The sequence below is a fragment of the Mesitornis unicolor genome, unplaced genomic scaffold (assembly GCF_000695765.1).
Source record: "Mesitornis unicolor isolate BGI_N332 unplaced genomic scaffold, ASM69576v1 scaffold33541, whole genome shotgun sequence".
NCBI lineage: Eukaryota > Metazoa > Chordata > Aves > Mesitornithiformes > Mesitornithidae > Mesitornis > Mesitornis unicolor.
This window is the reverse complement of record NW_010163685.1, coordinates 22,026-42,472: the sequence shown is the minus strand read 5'-3', so window position 1 is coordinate 42,472 and position 20,447 is coordinate 22,026. Positions and strand designations below refer to the sequence as shown.

The window sequence follows — 20,447 nt, the reverse complement described above, 5'->3', positions numbered from 1 at the left end:
AGGAGGTGGAGGAAAATGCACTACTTAAAAGGAAAATAGAGAAAACCCAAAATATAATGCAGGCACTACTCTTTCAGCAGTAGAAAGCTGAGTGAACAAGTGGACAGCCCTTTTCATATTTAGAATGACCCTTCATCCCACCCAGCTTTTGAAGGGAAAATATAAACTAAGTTCCATGAAGATGAGGCTTATACTAAATTCCAAACAAGGTCTTCTGGAGGGGGGTTTTTTTGGGTGAAGAACAGAATATTTAATATGTTTCTATTATATGACACTTGCGGGGGACCAGAATTTAATTTTTGTAGATTTGCAATCCAGAGATGTTTACTTCCTATATTGTATTCCATGGAAATGCAGAACTCCAAAGAGCACAGAGATGTGACATGTCTGTGTTTTTCTCGTTTGCAGATATCTCAATAAGCTTGCTATCCTTAGTTGTCACAGCCTGTGGTCTTGCTCTGTTTGGTGTCTCTCTGTTCGTGTCCTGGAAGCTTTGTTGGATCCCTTGGCGAGAGCGTGGTCTGCCGTTTGGGAGCAAAGACAACAAACAAGAATCACTGAACTACACAGATACAGAGATCAATGACCATGACTACAGTGAGGATTATCTGGGTCAGCGTACAGCCTATCCGGAATCCTCCATGAAGATCAGCCACACCTCCCCTGATATTCCATTAGATGCTCAGGCGGGAACGAAGGAGAACTGCGTACACAATGTGCGAATGCAGCGTCAGATCACTGAACCGACCTCTTCTGCTCGGTCAGTAGCTCCAATTTCTCTCTGATATTAATGAATAGAGATACGGTCAGAAGCGTACAGCTTGACTGTCCAGTACACCGATCTGTTAAAAGTGCATAATTTACTTGCTGTGTTCATTTTTAAAAAAATTACACAAAAGTTGTTATTTGAGGTGCACAACCTCTTAGGTTAAAAGGACAGGATCACAGTACTTTTCCACTCTCCTATCAACTACTGTCTCATTTGTGATTCTCCCTCGGAAGCTGAACAAGACAGAGCACTGTGTGTCCCTTAAAGCACCAGAACAGCCTAGATCTAGCTCATAAAGCATATTCATTTGCACTTAGTACTGATACTGAACACTCAGTAATATCTCCTCAAAGATTTTTAAAACAGCCAAAGAAGAAAAGTAGGGCAAGCTAATAAAGCACTTGCAAGAGTTAGAAATAGGATTAAAAATAATAGATTTTAGCTACAATCGTGTCTGTGGGGGGAAAAGTGACTGAAAAAGAGTCCGTGAGGTCTCCAGGGGAACTGGAGAACCAGTACAGGAGGGAAAAGGACAGAGGGAGGGTGAGATTGTGTGCAGGAACAGGTGATAAAAGGATTATTTTTCACAGTAAGAAAAAGGATCAGCATTTGAAGAGCCAGTAAATTTCTGAGGCTAAGCAGATGCATGCACTTCAGCACAAGCCCAGTTGCTCTTTGCTAGCCTCCTTTCTGGCCATCTGGGAGAGCAAATTTAGCCAAGACTCCTGCCCTCAGCCACACCTGAACATGGGTAAGATGATAGTGGCTAGCAGCCGGTTCACTAATTGTGAGGTGTCAGAAAGAATCTGAGAAGTCCTCAGAACAGAATTGTGAAAGTATTGAGTCAGATACAGGCTTTTTCTGCTACAACAAAAGGCAGCAATTCTGATAATTAATCAAATGACAAATGCACAGTATCACCACAGCACTGTCACTTCACAAGAAGCAGCAGCAATCCCCATCTCTAAAAGAATGTGCCTCAGCTTCCTGAGTGCACGGACAATGACTTCACTGCCATGAATCTCTGCAGATCTTTTTTCTGGCAGCTGTTTCCAGTCTGGCTCTCTCCAGCACATGTTGCACTGGCTCTCTGTCCACAAGGGCATGACTTGTCCGGGTCTCACCCCTGCCCCACACCATTTGCTGATAGATGCTTTGCTCTTGACCCCATCTTTCATTGTCCCATACTTATGTCCAGGTCTTCTCCAAAAGAAGAGCACTGAGCAGGACGGGCCAATCTTACTTGTACTGCATCCTTTTTTTGTTCCCATTTGTCTCTGCCGCTTTCTGGCATGACTGGGTGATTTCCTTTGTGGCCACAGAGACCAGGCACCTGCCCCTGCTGCAGTCCTTGTAAAACTGGCTCTCCAGTGCCCTCCTTTATATTCCTTCCCAGGATATTCTGCACCTCCCACTGTGATGAGGAGCTTAAATGTTGAGCAATATAAATCTTTTTTTGTGACATGATAATATTTTACCATGGAAATAACTAATGTGTAGCTATAAAATTATGTATTTATTATGTAACAAGAGAAAAAAATTAGGATAGTTTATAAGAGGCTGCTCCTGTTTCAAGGATACATAAACACATATTTACAAGGAATGAATAAACAATGATAGCAGAGGAACTATTGCTGATTACATCCAACATAAGTAGCTTTGGACTAATCCTGTACTAGCATTTTCCACGTGCTTTTTCTATGTTCAACCACAGCTCATGGTACTCCAATACACTGAGTGATTGCTGCATATGAATAGGACAAAAAGGTGGAAACCAACTCATAAAAGATTAGGATTTTACCTCATCCAACTTTCACATCCCACTACCCTGACAGGGTTTGCAAATTTGATTTCTGCTATCGTCTGATGAAGTGGAAATTTCAATCACAGTTACTGAGTGACTCCAGGTAATAAATTTCACTGGACCAAAGCTAAAAGCAAATTTCTCTCCTCAAGTTAATGAAACTAAAGGAGCTTTTCAGCCAAAGTATTGCATTAGATATGAGAAAAAAAAAACCCAAAACAACAAAACCCAACCCAGTTGTTGGGGCGGTCAACAAACCATTTCAGACCAGAACAGCTCACTTGTAAATGAAGTAGTCGTAGAGACCAACAAGTAATTAAAATGCAGAGATGTCAGGAAGCATCCTTTTTTGACCAGAAATCAGCAAGCTCAGCTGGCATAATAAGGCAGATCCTGCTGCCATTTACATAATGTACCTCATTGCATAGGCATTAATCCAAAGGAATCAGTTGGAAATGGTAACTGATAAGAACAGCCACAGTTCTTATCATGTCACATTAGACTTGCCAATTGGGCAGTTCCTGTGGATATGCAAGGGCCATGAATTTGCAGTTGTTACTTTCTTCAGCCAGGTTTGGAGGGTTCATACCACTAACTTGAGACATAGGGACAGAAAATTATGTGATTTTAGCAATCTAATGCTGGAGGTGAGCTCTCACAACTGTTTAGTATCATGCTTTATCACTTTATGCGAGTAAAAATCTGACCTTGGTGTATATTACAAAAACATATCAAATGAGAGCGGGCTCTTTAGTGTGAGTGCACAGATTCTTGTCATCTTCAACACAATCTATTTAAATTCTTTTATTTTTCACTTAAGGCATAATTCAATCCGAAGACAGCTCAACCTCTCCAACCCCGACTTTGACATCCAGCAGGTTCAGAAACAGGAGCAGCTGACGGGGATTGGCCGCATTAAGCCAGAGCTATATAAACAAAGATCAGTGGACACAGACGATGGCCGGAGGAGTAATAGCAAGGCATGTGGAAAACTGAACTTTATTCTGAAATATGATTGTGATTTAGAGCAGCTGATAGTGAAGATACACAAGGCCATCAATCTGCCAGCAAAGGACTTCTCTGGAACTTCAGATCCATACGTGAAGATATATCTGCTTCCTGATAGGAAAACAAAACACCAGACTAAAGTGCACAGAAAGACCCTAAATCCAGTATTTGATGAAGTTTTTTTATTTACTGTCCCATACAATGATCTGAACGCAAGGAAACTCCATTTCTCTGTCTATGACTTTGACAGATTCTCCAGGCATGACTTGATTGGCCAAGTGATAGTGGATAATTTTTTAGATTTGGCAGATTTTCCCAGGGAATGTAATATTTGGAAGGATATTGAATATGTCACCAATGTAAGTATTACAATTTTTCTTTTTGAATTTTTTTTCATTTCTGATTTTATTTCCTTAATCTGATTATAACTGAAATTGTCTGATAAATTTATGAAGGAAAATGCTATATTCTCTGTCAAGCTTTGACCTTAACCCAAGGAAATTGACAGTACGTTTTCAGTCCTCATTTCTCCTTCTTTGGATATATTAAAGAATGTCTTATATAGGAGGTAGTGGGTTTAACTGATAGGATAGAAAGGTGGAGAATGTTTTTCTCTTAATCTTACTTAATCTAAAACTTAAGGAATTACTACTTTTCTTATTTTGTCTATCTCTCTGTATTTTGCATTATTTGCCACATAAATTACAGCATACGAATCAGCCAGCAATGCAGACTCAAGATTTCTTATGTAGTGATCTTCAGTCCTTCTAAAGACTGTATTCCACAGAGGTAATGCCACTGCCATAATCCAGGCAAACAAAACACAGGCAATGCTGTCCAAAACGCAAGTGTAATAAGTCAGCCTATAAAAATTAAAGCTATGAAAAGTATAAAGCTTATAGAAACTTAAAAACATAACAATCACCTCAGCATGTGTTCCATGAAAGCAATGAAACACATTGAATTGGTTTTAAGTCTTGGCTTGGCATCACTTTGTTACATAAGGAAATGGGAAGCTTATAAAATAAGTCTATATTTCTGTTGTCCTGAAGTTTCTGGTGTCAGATTCTACACAGGAATCTCAATAGTGATTAGGTACAAAACCACAAAAATTAGTTTTGGAAAAGAAAGAGCTTTCTTCTTTTCTCAACGCATAAGCCAACCTCCTTGTAATGCTATTAGAAATTAATCATGCACATCCTATGGAGAACAGACCTTCAAGGAGAATGATACATTACAGAAATCCACAGAGGTGAAGCTACTAGTGCCAAGAGCCAGTAAATGTTTCATTTGCTATGTCAAACCATACTCAAATTGAGTGCACATTTTAGGGTCAGATAAACCAAACATCATTAACAGTAAGATCAAAGTGTAACTTTGTTAGACCTCATTTATGCTGAGCTGAGTGTAAGAAGCCATTGAAAAGTAAAAGATGTTTTGAGACAAATAGTTTCCTGAATTCAGACCCTCAATTTATACCTCTGTGCTCTAGTAGCATGCCCATGTTGCAGACCAAATTGACTAAATCCGTTTGGTCTGTTTTAAGGTGGTTTCTCTGTGTCTTAGTGTTACACATCTGTCTGGGGAGCGCGCTGTGCACCCACTGCATGATCCTCTTCCATGCTAGGATGGCAAGTGCAGCAGCAGCACCTGCAGTTCCCTCACTCAAGGTACTGGCGAGGGCATGGACACTCAGTGTCAGAGAAGGATAAACCTGGCTTTTTGTGCAGTTACTGCTCCTCAACCACAAGGGAAAAGTAAGAATCTCACAGAGCAGGTGACAGTCATTCCAAGTGAAAGCCTGCCTTCCTACAGCAGTAAGTGTCCTAAGCTCAACTTTGCAGTTTTACAATCAACTGCAAGTTGAATGCACATGCACGCTGCAGTTACTTTGATACGTACCAGTCCTTTTTCCATGCTTTAACTTAGGCAAAAGATTGGCTCTGGTATTTTCTTTTTTAATCACTTGCCCTTCCAAATTTCAAAAATGATGTGGCATCTAGTTTGTCTTCAGATTTTCTGTAATCTCTGAAATTAAATTCAGGACTGAAATATGAGTCATCTATTAATTTCTACTAATATGAATTCCTGTGCGAACTGTAACCCTGTTTATCCAAACAGAAGACATGACCTGCCATCTAGACTTGTCACTGGGTTTTCAGTTAACAGAGACCTTTTCAAAGCAAATGACTCATACTACATAGGAGACACAATCCTATTTTGGCTAATGTGAGTTCTGAGATAAGAGTATCAGATAAATGAAAGTGTGGAGTACTCAGCTTACTAATTAACATTTCCAAAATTTCAAAGGTTAGAACTTGCTCCATAAAGTTGTGAGAAACCCTCCAAGCATCATTTTAGAAACCAAGTTTTAGCAGATTTTCTTGTCTGTGTAGCTTGGATATCTTGCAGACTGACAGCAGAAGCCGAATCCTATGGGCTACCGGGTGAAGCTGCTGAAGTGAATACTCCTCTGGCTGCACTCCAAACCAGGCCAGCAGGCAGATTAGTGAATCTCTGAAATAAATTTCAGCAAAGTTTTGAGCCCCTTTGGGCAGTTTATGGTTTCTCACAGAAGCTATATCAACTGTAGCAGGTTTTCAATCTTTGAATGTCTTCTTGTTTCAAATAGTAATAATTATAAAACAGACAAATGCCGGGCAAACTTACTGAAGGAAATTCACTTGATGTATATCAAGAAAGAGTGCAGCACAGGAGGGATAAACCAAGGTAATGTACTAGAAAAAGGGAAAGTCCACACAACTACACACAGCAAGTCTGTCGTACTTCTGCAGAGTACGTTCATTTTAATTCCTTGTGCATCTTGCTACACTGTATAACCAGTGATCCCAGAGGCCTTTATTTTACATTCTCCATTTTATTGTATTCTAATCCAATTTGACACAGTAATATAAAAGAATGTATCAAATCCTTCTCTGCCCAGCAAAATGGCCTACTTCAAGTGAACACTGCAGAGTATGCCTGAAATGTCAGCTTTATTGCAAACTGTGCCATTAAGCTGAACTATTATGCCATGTGCTTTCTTTTGTTTTCTAATAATACTGGAAGATATTTTTTTTATCCAAAACCAACAGTTCTGATCTTTTCGACTATAACATCTGCTGCCATCCCAGAGTTTGTAATTATTTCATAACACAGATATGTGTCGGCATAAAAATTTTCTACACGCTCAAAAGCAGTCTGCCTCCAAACACAGATCTCCAGTATCAAAATGATTGTTCTTCTAATCCCAGGTCCTCTGAGCATAAAATCTCTCTCCTGTAACACTGGCACTTTTTCCAACCAGAAAAAAGCAGCAGTGAGCTGTTTAATGGAAGAAATAATTAAGTGGATCAACTTCAGATGAACATGAACTAGATAAGCTTTCTGTATATCTACCAGACAGATTACACTGGTTTCTGGCTCATCGAGGAAAAAAAAAGTGCTTTTTCTTTTTAGGCTGGGTTTCAGTAGTTGGTATGTTTTGTTTAGTAGCCTCTAAAATGTATTCAGGGTTTGGGATGTGGTTTTTTGGTTTGCTTTTGTAATGTTCATCGACTGACAGAATGTCTTTAAGAGAAAAGTGTTGTTAGTATATCCTTGATTGCCACCTTCAAACTCAAATGTGATCAGGCAAGAATACGTGGCTTTGTCACAAAATAAAATAAACAACTGTGAAGGACAGGAAGCTGTGAGATGGTGCATTTCAGATAAACAAGAATCCTCTCAAGAAGATGCTAAGTATCCACTTGCATAACTTGCTGTGCACCCAGAAAGAAAAATCTTCTCTCAGTAATTGCATGTTAAACATCACCAGGCAGATATGGGGCCCAGAGAAGGATTTCTGTGAACTGGAAGTCTAGCCCTGGTTCATACTGGCTCTTTGGATTCTCGAAATGCTCAGCCTTTGTCACTTGCTAAGCAGGAGATCTTTCCAGACAAGGGAGGGTATTTAAAAATGTCCTGCACTCAAAGCAAGGGAATAATGGGACTAAGGAAGAACAATGGAAATCTTCATTCTTGGCTGGGCCATCATTTTCCAAAATGACTACTCATATTAGGAGGCTAATTTGTGACTTTGGTCTTACAGTATATACGTAGCTTCTGACACTTGATGCTATCTTTTCAGTTGTCAGATAGAGTTATATTTGAGATCTAGGCATGGTACAGTGAAGATGATCAGGGGGCTGGAGCACCTCCCCTATGAGCACCGGCTGAAAGAGTTGGGGCTGTTCAGCCTGAGAAGAGAAGGCTCTGAGGGGACCTTATTGCATCCTTCCAGTTCCTGAAGGGGTCCTACAGGAAAGCTGGGGAGGGACTGTTTACAAGGACAATAGAATGAGGGGCAATGGTTTTAAACTGGAAGAGGGTAGATTTAGACTGGATATTAGGAAGAAATTCTTTACTGTGAAGGTGGTGAGACACTGGCACAGGTTGCCCAGGGAAGCTGTGGATGCCCCCTCCCTGGCAGTGTTCAAGGCCAGGTTGGACAGGGCTTTGAGCAACCTGGGCTGGTGGGAGGTGCCCAACATCTTCCATGGGCAGAGACCAGATGATCTTTAAGGTCCCTTCCAACCCAAACCATTCTCTGATTCTATGATTCTATGAAAACTGTTCTTTTTGTGAATATCCAAGCTTATATATACACTTAAATAAAAATAACACCCCATTGGCACCTTTCATTCGTCTCACCACAAGGCTGAACATCCTAACCTAACTTGTTTTCGTGAAGCTGTAACATTCTATTCTCAAATGATATTTACAACAAGATTTACAGTGATTATGCACCTAATATTCTGTAAATTGCGGCTGCCATGATGACTGCTACCATTTCTCCTTATCGTGTGGTTCCTTTGAGGCTCTCTGGTATATCCACCTCCCGTGCAGGTGTGAAGTAAATTGCAACCACGATAAAAGTGAAAGCAGTTGGTGAGATTCAAACCATGGTGAATTCCTTATCTGCAAACAATCACAGTACTACAAAGGATTCTGAAGATTACTCTATTTTGAAATGCTTCTGCTTTTGTTTCTGGCTAAGCATTGAAGAGTGTATCATCCAGTTCCCAAAGTTAAAAAACAATATATCAGGGTACAATAGGAGAGTGTAAATATAGAAGAAAATGATTTCTGAAAGAAAGACTCCAGAGATTACAGAAAGAAAACCTTCGGTAATACATAGACAGAATTTGAGAAGTAACGTCACAGACTTTAGAGAATGTGAATGGTTCACTGAAAATCTAAAATATAGATACAGAGAGTTCAGATCTGTAAAGAAACACAGGCTGTATATCAAGTTGTTTACTCTTAGATCCAGAAAGAGCCAGCATATGCTAGAAGTTGCAAAGCCAAGAAATTGCTTGCATCTGTTTTTAAGAATCTTCAAGCTCTTGTAGGGTATATGTACTGGTCAAGAATACAACGCAATGTCAGATAATGCTGAATTCCTTTTGAACAGAAGCAGTAATCAAAACCATATTTTAACAAAATAATGAATTTAAGTTGCATATTGGTATAGAATCACAGAATCACAGAATGGTAGGGGTCAGAAGGGACCTCTGAAGATCATCCAGTCCAATTCCCCTGCCAGAGCAGGATCACCAGACCAGGTCACACAGGAACACGTCCAGGCGGGTTTTGAATGTCTCCAGAGGAGACTCCACAATCTCTGGGAAGCCTGGTCCAGTGCTCTGTCACCCTCACAGTAAAGAAGTTTGTCCTCATGTTTAGGTTGAACCTCCTGTGTTCCAGTTTGTGACCATTGCCCCTTGTCCTGTCACTGGGCACAACAGAAAACAGTGGTCCCATTCTCCTGACACTTGCCCTTTAGAGATTTATAAGCATTAATGAGATCCCCCCTCAGTCTCCTCCAGGGTAAACAGACCCAGTTCTCTTAGCCTGTCCTCATATGGGAGATGCTCCAGTCACTTCATCATCTTAGTGGCTCTACGCTGGACTTTCTCCAGTAGTTCCTTGTTCTTCTTGAACTGGGGAGCCCAGAACTGAACACAATATTCCCGATGTGGTCTCAACAGGGCAGAGCAGAGGGGGACAATAACCTCCCTTGACCTACTGGCCACACTCTTCTTAATGCACCCCAGGATGCCATTGGCCTTCTTGGCTGCAGGACCACATTGCTGGCTCATGGTCAGCTGCTGTCCACCAGGACTCCCAGTTCCTTTTCCCCTGCGCTGCTCTCCAGCAGCCCCATCCTGTACAGATACATGGGGTCGTTCTTCCCCAGATGCAGTACCCTGCACTTGCCCTTGTTGAACTTCATTAAGTTTCCTGTTCAGGTTTTGCAGCACAGCCTTCTGGTGTGTGAGCCACTCCTGCCAGCTTTGGATCTTCAGCAAATTTGCTGAGGGTACACTCCATCCCATCATCCAAGTCATTGATGAGTGTATTGAAAAGGGCTGGCCCCAGTACAGACTCCTGAGGAACTCCACTAGACATAGGCCTCCAACTAGACTCTGCCCCACTGACCACAGCTCTCTTTGAGTTGTGCCCTTTAGACATTTCCCAATCCACCTCATTATCCAGTCATCCAATCTACACTTCTTAAGTTTGGCTGTGAGGATGTCATGGGAGACAGTGTTGAAAGCCTTGCTGAAGTCAAGGTTGACCACATCCACTGCCCTCCCCTCATCAATCCATCCAGTTATGCTATTGTGAAAGCAGTCAAGTATGATTTCCCCTCATCAACTCCATGTATACATGCTAGTGTTTTGATGAAGAGAGTTAAAAAGCAGGATGGGTATAAGTATTTTAAATTCTGCATTCTAGAAACGCTAATTGTTGACTGCTGCTGTTGTCAGGTTTGCCCAAGAAAGGAAGATTTGAGAATCTGTATTTTTAGGCATTTATGTTGTATAACTGAGATGCAACTGGAATCATAACATCACCAGAAGGAAGTTTCAAGTTCCCTGTTTCAGCGATGTTAATGCCAGCCACAGAAGAGAGACAAAAAGAGACTAATTTATTTTGGTCAGTTTTTTATGGAAATCATAATAAAAGTCTACAATTTTGAAATCTGGCCAAACCTACCAGATTTGCTGCAGTTCAAAACTATTCTGTCTTCAGACTGCCAAAAAACTTCCCCAAAGGTCACATTGCTGAGGATTTTTTTTCTAGGAACAATTCAATGCATGCCAAAAGTACATGCATCATGCAGGTCATAACCATTAGGGCTTACACCCTCAAAACTTGAGGAAAATAAACTTTCTTTTTTGAAAGAAGTAGGTAAATACTGTCCCTCATTCATGGACAGTGGTATGGGCTCACAAAGGGTGTGACTTGCTCAAGACACAACACTACGTAATAGCAGAAATGAGACCAGGTTCAGAATGTGCAGGTTCCTGGTAACAGTGTTAATCCTCTCAATGTTTATCTCCTTTGACGGTGTACAGATACTGTAACTGGCAACAAATCAACTAAGTCCACCTACAACAATTTTAAAAAATGTTTAGCTTGTCAAGATGTTTTAGTCAGTATTTCTAAAATTCCTCTTTTGGCAAGTTGCTGGATTTAGAAAAACAATAACATTGAGCGAGATCTCAGAAAAGCATTTAAAATGTTTACAAATGGTTAAAAACATTTTTGAGTCAACAGTTGCAGAAACAAACCAAATCTTTGGCTTTGTGTATGATTTCAAATCCAAACTATCAATGTTAAGTGTCATATCTACTTTTTAGTGCTGTAGCAGCAAATGGGAAACACTAGTTGATTTTTGTTTATTTTTGTAATACAGAAAAGATATACAGTATTAACGTGCCGTTCTATTTGTTTGAAACAAGTAGGCTTTGACATCAGGGAGGCAATCACTTGTTGACATGGACATGTTACTCTTTGATTGATTTGCAAATGCAAGTCTCTCTAGAAGACGTAGACTTGCAAACCCATGTGTCTTGTCCATGTTAAAGCATGCCAAAAGCTTAAGGAGCAAAAAACTATTTCATGGCTAGATAAATTAAATTTTAATTTAAATAAATTAAAGAAAATAAAGATTCACCTCACTTAAATTTTAGATTTATTTTTTAGAAAAAGTCAAGCCCACAGCCAAACCCAGAAGTTCTCAATACATACAGAAAACATAATTGCCTTCAAGAGGCAAATCACTGGATATTCATTTTCTTCTTAGTCACAAAGGTCACTCTTTGTTTCATTATTTTTTTGACTATTCTTAATCAAATGTACAGAAAAAAGGTCTATGTGTGATGAATAACTTCATAGCCAAAAGATGGTGAAAAGACAGAGATCTTTAGTCCTTTGGATTTCTAAGGATTACCATAGTAGGGATGAAAAAGAAATTACTCAGCCTTCACCATCAGCACAACAGGTATAGCAGTCATCGTACAGTGGAAAATGACTGCAGCCAGTGTTTTTTCTATGTTTTTTTACATTTTTTAATAACTACATATTTAAATGGGTTCATTTTCAAAACCAGGCTTTTCCGTTTTACTTTTAGTGTTTTCTTTTTTATTCTAATGAATTTGCCAATTACTTTGTAGGAAAAGATTTGTCAGAAATTACATACATTTAAATGATTAGGAGACGACACGCAGCATGGCTAAACAAAGGACAGATACAGTTATATACAATTACATAGGGTAGAGATAAAATACTGGCATGTGTTTTCAGAAAATTTAAAGATAGCAGATGCTTAATTCTGTTTGGAGCAACCGGGCAATTGTGAGAGTAATATTCAGGAAAACTTGGGAAGGTTCTGAAGTAAAAAAAACAGTCAAATGACTTGGAAAGCAATGGTTTGAGATGCAGCTAGGCTGGCCCCATGTCAGTGGTACAAGCACTCCAAGCTTGGCTTTAAAAATAATGGTGGCTAATAGTGGATTGCCTGTTATTATTGGTCAAGTGATTATTCAGCAGCTTTGTAGCTCCAGAGGCATGGTCAGAAACAGGATGAATCTTGTTATATCACTGAAGCATCAGCTAATGTTTATTGGGGTTTGGGGACTAGTTTAAGAAAATGAAAACTGAGAGAATTGTTTATATGTGTATGTATCACTTGAAGTTTACAGAACCTGCCAGTACAGCCATCAGTTTCCAAGTGAGCTTTTCCAGTTTGGATATCTCTCTACAAAAAACATACATACAAACAAACAAAAGAAACAAAGTCACATTTAAAGTCAGTATTTTGAGAAGACTGAAATTTCAGAAGATGTTTGGATTTCTCAGAATCACACAGAATATCAGGAGTTGGAAGGGACTTCGAAAGATCATCCAGTCCAACCCCTGCCAGAGCAGGATCACCAGACCAGGTCACATAGGAATGCGTCCAGGCGGGTTTTGAATGTCTGCAGAGAAGGAGACTCCACAACCTCTCTGGGCAGCCTGGGCCATGCTCTGGCACCCTCACAGTAAAAAAGTTTTTCCTCATGTTCAGGTTGAACCTCCTATGCTCCAGCTTGGGACCATTGCCCCTTGTCCTGTCATTGGAAATCAGAGAGAAGACCCTGGCTCCTTCCTCCTGACACTCGCCCTTTACAAATTTATAAACATTAATGAGGTCACCCCTCAGTCTCCTCTGCTCCAAGCTAAAGAGACCCAGCTCCCTCAGCCGCTCCTCATGAGGGAGATGCTCCACTCCCTCCATCATCTTTGTGGCTCTGTGCTGGACTCTTTCAAGCTATTCCCTGTCCTTCTTGAACTGAACATTCTCATTTGGAATGCCCTTCTATTGCAGTATTTTAAAATATTTTAAAAGTTGAAATAGGAACAAAACATCCTGTTTTTATCAAAGCAAAATATTTCAAGTCAAGTGAGGGATATTCTGCTTCAAAATGGAAATAACTCAAAATTTCTTATGAAACTAAAATGGTGGTTTTCACAGTGGTTCTTCCCCCTACCCATCAATGCTGCATATTCTCGAGCTCTCTTTTTTGTCTTTGTACTGTGCATGTTTCCCTGGTCCAACAGCCCCAGAACAGCAATAGTGCATGAAGAACATTTTCTTCCACACATTAGCCGCATGCTAAAAAGAAGGTTAGACCCAATCCTAAATTTCTGTTTGTCTAGTTTAGTGGAAGAATCCATAACGATCTCTCTTCTACCCATCCCCTTTCTCCTTTCCTCTCATCCTCCTCTGCCAATTTTTTTTTTTTTTTCAGAAATCTCTCTCTAAACAAGGCTCTTGGAGACAGCCTTCAGTGAAACAGCAAACAATAACATACACACTGCACATAAAAGGAAGCCAAAATGTGATCCCGGTCAGCCAAGCCTGTCCTTCAGTTATACCATTCAAAATTGTTAATGGGAGCAGCAAACACACACACACACACAAAAAAAAAAAGCTCTAGCATTTTACAATTCATAGGCTGCAATTTTTCAAGATGAGCAAAGAGCTCTCGCACAGCGTTAAGGCTGAAATAGCTGTATTAAGGTGATCTTGGCTGTAACCATTCTGCACATAATTTCAGATTAGACTCTGCCATAGCCTTTTTTCTACATGGTTATATAGCTTCCAATTTAGACATGTATTTAGCCAGGCAGAGAAAAAAATCACTTCAAACATGCATTTAATTATTGAACAGTTTTGGGAATGCTTACTTTGTCTTTTTCTCTAGCGGAGGTCACAGAAAGCATTTCAATAGTTTATGGGTTCATCAGAATTTCTTTAAATTTAGTTTCAATATTTGGAGCCAAACTTGAAAGTATTCCTACCTCTGAACATACTGTGCTTGTGTGAAAAGCCTCGAGCCTTTTTTAGTCTTTCATCCCCTCAAGATACCACATCCAACAGGCATCTTTCTCCACCAAACAGGGTATTTCAGAGCTTTACAGTTTTCCACTGTGTACAGTCACTTTACCTAGTTCTCATGTTATTTTCCCATGGTTTTATATTTAAGCAGTAAGTAGACTTTTTTATTATTGTGTATTTTTCACTTGGGGATTAACTATAACTGTGATCCGAACTCTTACCAAGACATACTGTGTATTTGTGCAGGGGATAGCCTGGCTACTTGGGAAGCATCTCCTGCACAACATCCCTGGCAGCCTGGCATCCTAACACTACCTAAAATGTGTGCTTGCTTGGGTGTAGTCTTGACTTCATGTTTTCTAGTACACCTGTCCCCCAGGTAAATAGGTGGAACAGAAAGTGTCACTCTACGCAGGCTCTTCTTCTTACCAAAAGATTTACCTGTACCCTTTCAAACTCTTGTTAGAGGATGTAACCTGTCTCACACTTCAACCATTTGTGATTCCAGTATCTTTCCAGAGTCTTGTTACAGAGGACAAAGCATTGTCTGAACAGAAGGAAGGAATTTCTGGACCATAAATGTAGTGGTTCCAAGGCATGGTTTTTATGCTTACAAGCTAAATTATAGAGCTTGCCAAAATTAAATAAAGGTTATACCATTTGCTTACAAGGGCTCTCTTCAGACCTCCCCACTGTCTTTGTGAGAGGAAAACATTAGACATCACAGCAGCTGAGGTTTGAGCTGACTGGTGGAAAAGGAGCTATTGCAGGAACAATATGTCCTATATATGTATCTATAGGTTTTCTAGCTTTTCTTCTAAAAGTCTAGGAGACTTTTAGCAGCTGATCATGTAGTCTGAAAGAAATTAAAGATGAAACAACTGAACTGACATAAATGAGAGTAGAAACTTCAAAATATACACATTTTGCTAAGATTTGGTTATATGGTCAACAGATATAACACCAGATATTATACAGGCCTAATTGTCCCTGGGAGTCCTCAGAGATGTACCTGACAGCTTTTCTCTCTTCAGTCCCCAGCCCTTCAGAGCATGAGGGCCACTTCTGAGGCTCTGTCATTTGCTCAGATTATTGCAGAAAGATACATAGCTATGCTCTTCCATTGTTTCACTTTGTAAAAGATAGATTACTTGGCAGCCAAACTATCCGATGGAAGGCGACAGAAAGGCATCATTCTTTCATGGCAGTTGACCTGTTTTTCTGAGAGCAGAGCTGAAGAAACAATGGCAAAACTGAAGGACCCATAACATAACTAAAAGTTTTTATGTCAAGATTTGTTAGATCCAAGTTTACTACCTTTTTACAGTGGAATTCTTAATTTTAAATCGCTGTTTTTTTAATTTCTTCTTATGTGCATATACATGTATGTAAACATTCAGAAAGATATATGTGTATCAGAAACAATGCATAAAGTATAGTGTTTCCTGAAAAAAGTCCAACAGGCCACCACAACATCACTTTCTGCTTGCCTGGGTAGGGTTAAATGACAAACACATGCAAACTTCCAAATTCTGCTCCAGTCCTCATGAACACTGAAAGGCAATTTGCAATGCACACTCTAATTCTGAATTACAGATACAATAACGTCTGTAGTTAGTCCCACTGAAGTCACTGGAAGTATTCACATGGGTAAATGAAGCATATAGTCGTGTGCAGCGTCTGAGCCTTCCTATGGCTCCCTAGCAGAGAATTAGAAGGAGTATTTCACACCATGTACTTTGGCGAAGTCACAGGCTCAAATGACAAGACTGCATTAGCAACGGCTGTCGTATCATGACATTTGAGATCTGTATAGCTACATGTTTCCGGCACTTTGTTGCTTGATGAAACACCTTCCTTTATTTACTCAAGAAAACAGTAGTCACTGGCTACAGCTTCCCTTAGTGACTACTTAATCATTTGCTACTTCCTTCATCAGGGAGACTCAAAATTGAAGCTACATACACCATCTGGAAGAAGACTTCTGACTAGTTATGGCATCTTGCTTTGTGATGGGCAGGGAAGCAGAAAAAACTGGCAGCTGGAGGTTTTCACAGTTGGTGATATGGGCTGTTGGGATAAAATTCCCCACTTAGATTCTTGGGCCAAATCTGGCATCTTAAAAATAGCAGTTTATCACAACATCAGAAAACATAACCTTGCTTGTCAGGCAACCAAATGCTAACAGCCACAGTACGAGTGGCGTAAATCCACCACTCCTCTTCGATTTCCTACAGTAAAATTACTTTAAAAGGAGCAATGAATAGGAGACTAGCAATATCATGCAATTTTCTGTTCGTATAGAAACTGCTGCCTGAACACTATGGATGTTAACACAGAAGCTCAAAAGAACAGTTCCCACACTGTATTTTGTATATTTGTTTTCAGAATTCATAGAACTCTTTATGAGTTTTCTTTCTAAAAGCATGCTGGGGTTTTATAAATATTTTTAAAAGCCAGCTGTGGTTTAATCAACCATCTGATCTACCTTACGATAACTCTTCTGAACAACCCCAACAATAAAATAAATACGTTTGCAGTAAAGGGAAAGAAAAGTGTGTACAAAAAAGATAGGAAGAAAACAGCATACTTTGGTTTTGAGCCCCCTAGAGAGTTATTTATGATCATCAGGAAGAAAAGAATCACTTTAAAATAATGAAAAGCTTTCAATGTCTGTACTTCACTGAGCACAAAATCCCACAGTAAATGCTAATCCAACAATAAACTTCACTCTATTGGGACCACAACATTTTATGCAGGTAGGAATGAGTAGTACTCAGGATGAGGTCTTAACTACCGTAAAGTCAGTCAGCTCAGATTTCATGCATATCCTCTTGGCATAGTTTGGAAACAGGATCTTGTAAACAGTGCAAAAAGCCACATGGAACAATGTAAATAAATCAGAAAATCCACCGGAACAGCAGAACAAGCAAATTACTGTTCTTTTATTCCTCTCTGCAAAACAAATACATGACAATGAACTGCTCAAAGAAGATGTAAATCTTCTCTCCTCCCCCTTCCCCCAGATTTGATGGCCAAAATATGAATGAGTTATCAATTTTGGTCCTGGAGAAAGCAGATAGAGTTTCTCTCCATCAGAAATGACCTGAGTTCTACATCCACATCTTCAACTTTTGACTGGCTGCAGCAGTCTTAATAGAATGAAAACAGAATAGCTTATTTTCCCTCAAGGTTTCCCTCTTTTTCAGTACTCAGCCGTGTTTCTTATTATTAAAAAGCCAGCTCCTTTTTCAAATTTTTCACTGTACTCAGTATATAGAGTGTCAGCATTCTTGGGAAAGCTGTGAGAAACACTTCATACAACACAAAACTTTCATTATAAAACAACATATAAAAAGTTTTTCATGCTATCTGTAACCGTAGTACTTTTTTCATCAGAATATAGATATTTTAAAAAACCAAACCAATAGACATGGCAGTAGATGCTTAGTCTCTTCATCCCCATCCAGCCACTCTCTTGTTCTCAAAAATCAGGAACCTGAGTTTTTCCTTTATTTCAGGAAACCTTTCAGTGCTAAAGCAGCACACACACACACACAAAAAAGTAAAATATCCTTCTTTTCAGACAGTCTTGCTCCAAAAGTTATGAGTCAGGATGGTCAGAGGTAACTACAATAAATTCTTTCAAATTCATACTTCTTTCCAAAAAAATTGAAGTCAGGCCCTTTTAAGATGTCAAATTGAGTACCCAAAATCACTGATCATTCTCAAAGTAACAAGGAGTTCTAAGGTGAACTCACCATTTAGGACAAGTCAACTCACAATTTTGATTTCCTTTCAAAGCTATCAAATTATTTAAATGATAAGGAACTAAACCAAAAATTTGAGAAGACACGTAATGGCTGCGAGATACTGTTTACTAAATCATTCACAGACTTTCTAAAAATGCAACAGTTTTTCCTACCTATAGGCTAGCATGTACTTAATAACACTAGATATTCTGATTATAACCATAACCAGGTAGAAGTCTGGGCAGCTCACCAGACTCACCTTACACAAACACTCATGATGTCGTGAGGAAGGGTAAAACAAGCCACAGAGAAAAATCCTTTTCCTCTCTAGGTACAGCTCTCATGTAGCATGTGCAAATTAAAACAAGTTAGAAGAAAAGTCTTCTAAGAGGAGGATGTTCTGTTGCCTCACTTTTATGGACATAAAGCACTGAAGCACTTCTATATTTAGTGCTCCCTCTATCTCACATCTTACGCTACCCTCTGTGCATTCTTTCAGAGAGAAAACATGCTCACTAAAGTGGTCCTAAAATTGCCTGCGGTACACATCTAAATATAATAGGGAGGCACGAGCGTATCTGATAGAGAACAAGTATTACAGAAAAAGAACCGTTATCACACCCTGCACAATCACATCTTCCCCTGCGACACCTGGATGATACACTTGATTTCGGAGTCTGCATTTTCTAAAATGGATTTCTGTCTTCTTCCTTTCCCTTCCTTCAGCTTTCTCATAATCTTTTATTTTAAAGCTGCTTTTTCTTTACAGCTCCTAAGTAGATGTAGTACTGGATTGATAAATTGCCAAGCAGCTTCAAGATTAAAATATGCTATTTATTTGCAAGGTAGGTGAATGATACACAGCAACAGCCTAAATTCCCCTTCAGCAGATCGTCGTAGCCTAAGAGTCCTAATGGCGATAGTCCAGAACTGTCTCTGAAGAAAAGGAGAGTAGCTGGATTTGCATGAGCTTTTGGGCAGCATCAGCAATTAAGACACTGAGAAACACTGAAATGTACTTGGCATTGCCCAAGAGAAGTGATAAAAGTAACCCCTGGTTGCTAGATCACCACAGATTCCATGGTGTGGATTCAGGAGGTGAGGGAGGGAGGTTTGCCCTGAGGGGTTAGACACCAACAGCATACCGGCATGTTTTGCAGTCGGCAGATTTTACATAGCGGACTCTTACAAAATTGTCAGTAGCATCACTGGGAGGAAAGAGAAAAGCCTCCCTGCTCTCTCATGTTTCCCCACACCCCTGAAAAAACGAACCACCAAAACCCCAGCTTCTCTCCTGATTCAATGTGAAGTTTTCTTTTAGCGTCGTTTGAGAAATAAAGGATAAAACCAGTCCTCTTTTTCACACTTCTGGAATGATGCTGTCTTGTTATCATTAATTTTATTGTCATTCTCATTCTTCCTTCCTGCCTCTATTATTTTAATTCCTTTTGTATTTGAAAACCAGAGAGGTTCTAAGGTATAAAATGAGACAATTTTGCAGTATTGAAGATTATGGGGTTTTGTCTATTTTGACATATTTAATGCATGTGTTTTGTAGGATTAACCTTAGCATCCATGATTATACTCTTCCATTTAACTTGCAATTAAAATGGAATTGCTGTGCAAGGCCAATCAAAGCGGTACAAGTGCACACCTTTTCACCCAATCCATTAACAGAATACTGCTAGCAGTGAAGTCTCTTTACCTTGACTGTTTCGCTTTGAAATTTGCAGTGATTTTCTTTTCTACATGACCCATTTAAATAAATTACTAAGAAGTAAATGAAACTTCTATGGAAATTGCTTTACTATTGTTGAAAGTGGGTAATTTTGTAGAGAAGTGTTACCAGTAAAATGCATGTTGCAAAATTTAGTTGTGCTTTCAGTTTAATGAAAGGTTATGTAGAATGCTCTCAGACATGTCTTCAGGCCATAATGATCCTTTTCCACCATTTCTCTTATATTGATGCTTTCTGTGGATGGTACATTTGAGTCTGGCAGGGCACCAGTGTTATTGTTTGTACAGGTGACAGATCACAAGCCAACTTCTTTTGTATTTAGTTGCACCACTTAATAGTAACCAAGTCGATATCAAAGATAACAGGATTTCAACATCGGGCAGCTCTAGAAAAAAAGCTACTTTTTACCAAAAAACACATGAAGTATTCTCAGTGGTTCCTAGACCTGAGGGGAAGCATGACACAACACAACAGAATTGTCTCTAGAGAAATAGAACACATGGAGAAACTTCAACAGAGAGATACTTGATCCTTGGCTTTAAAATCACAAGGAAACCCAGGAAAGTTATGCATTTGAAAGAAAAAATAACTTTAATCCAAATCATTATGAGAGAAAATCTCTGTGCGACTCATCAAAAGAAGAAAAGGAGAAATAGATTTGT

At 39.4% G+C, this 20,447-nt stretch overlaps 1 protein-coding gene across 1 annotated transcript in view; it reads left to right on the top strand.

Moving 5' to 3' along the window:
• Positions 1–408: 408 nt before the first annotated feature.
• The window catches only part of SYT9 (synaptotagmin IX), a gene marked incomplete at both ends in the record, with an annotated part of 33,519 nt that continues 13,480 nt past the window's right edge, over positions 409–20,447 (top strand). Inside the window, 2 exons of the mRNA XM_010194071.1 lie at positions 409–760; positions 3,394–3,940. Coding sequence (XP_010192373.1) covers positions 409–760; positions 3,394–3,940 — 899 coding nt within the window. The remainder of the gene's footprint in view (positions 761–3,393; positions 3,941–20,447) is intronic.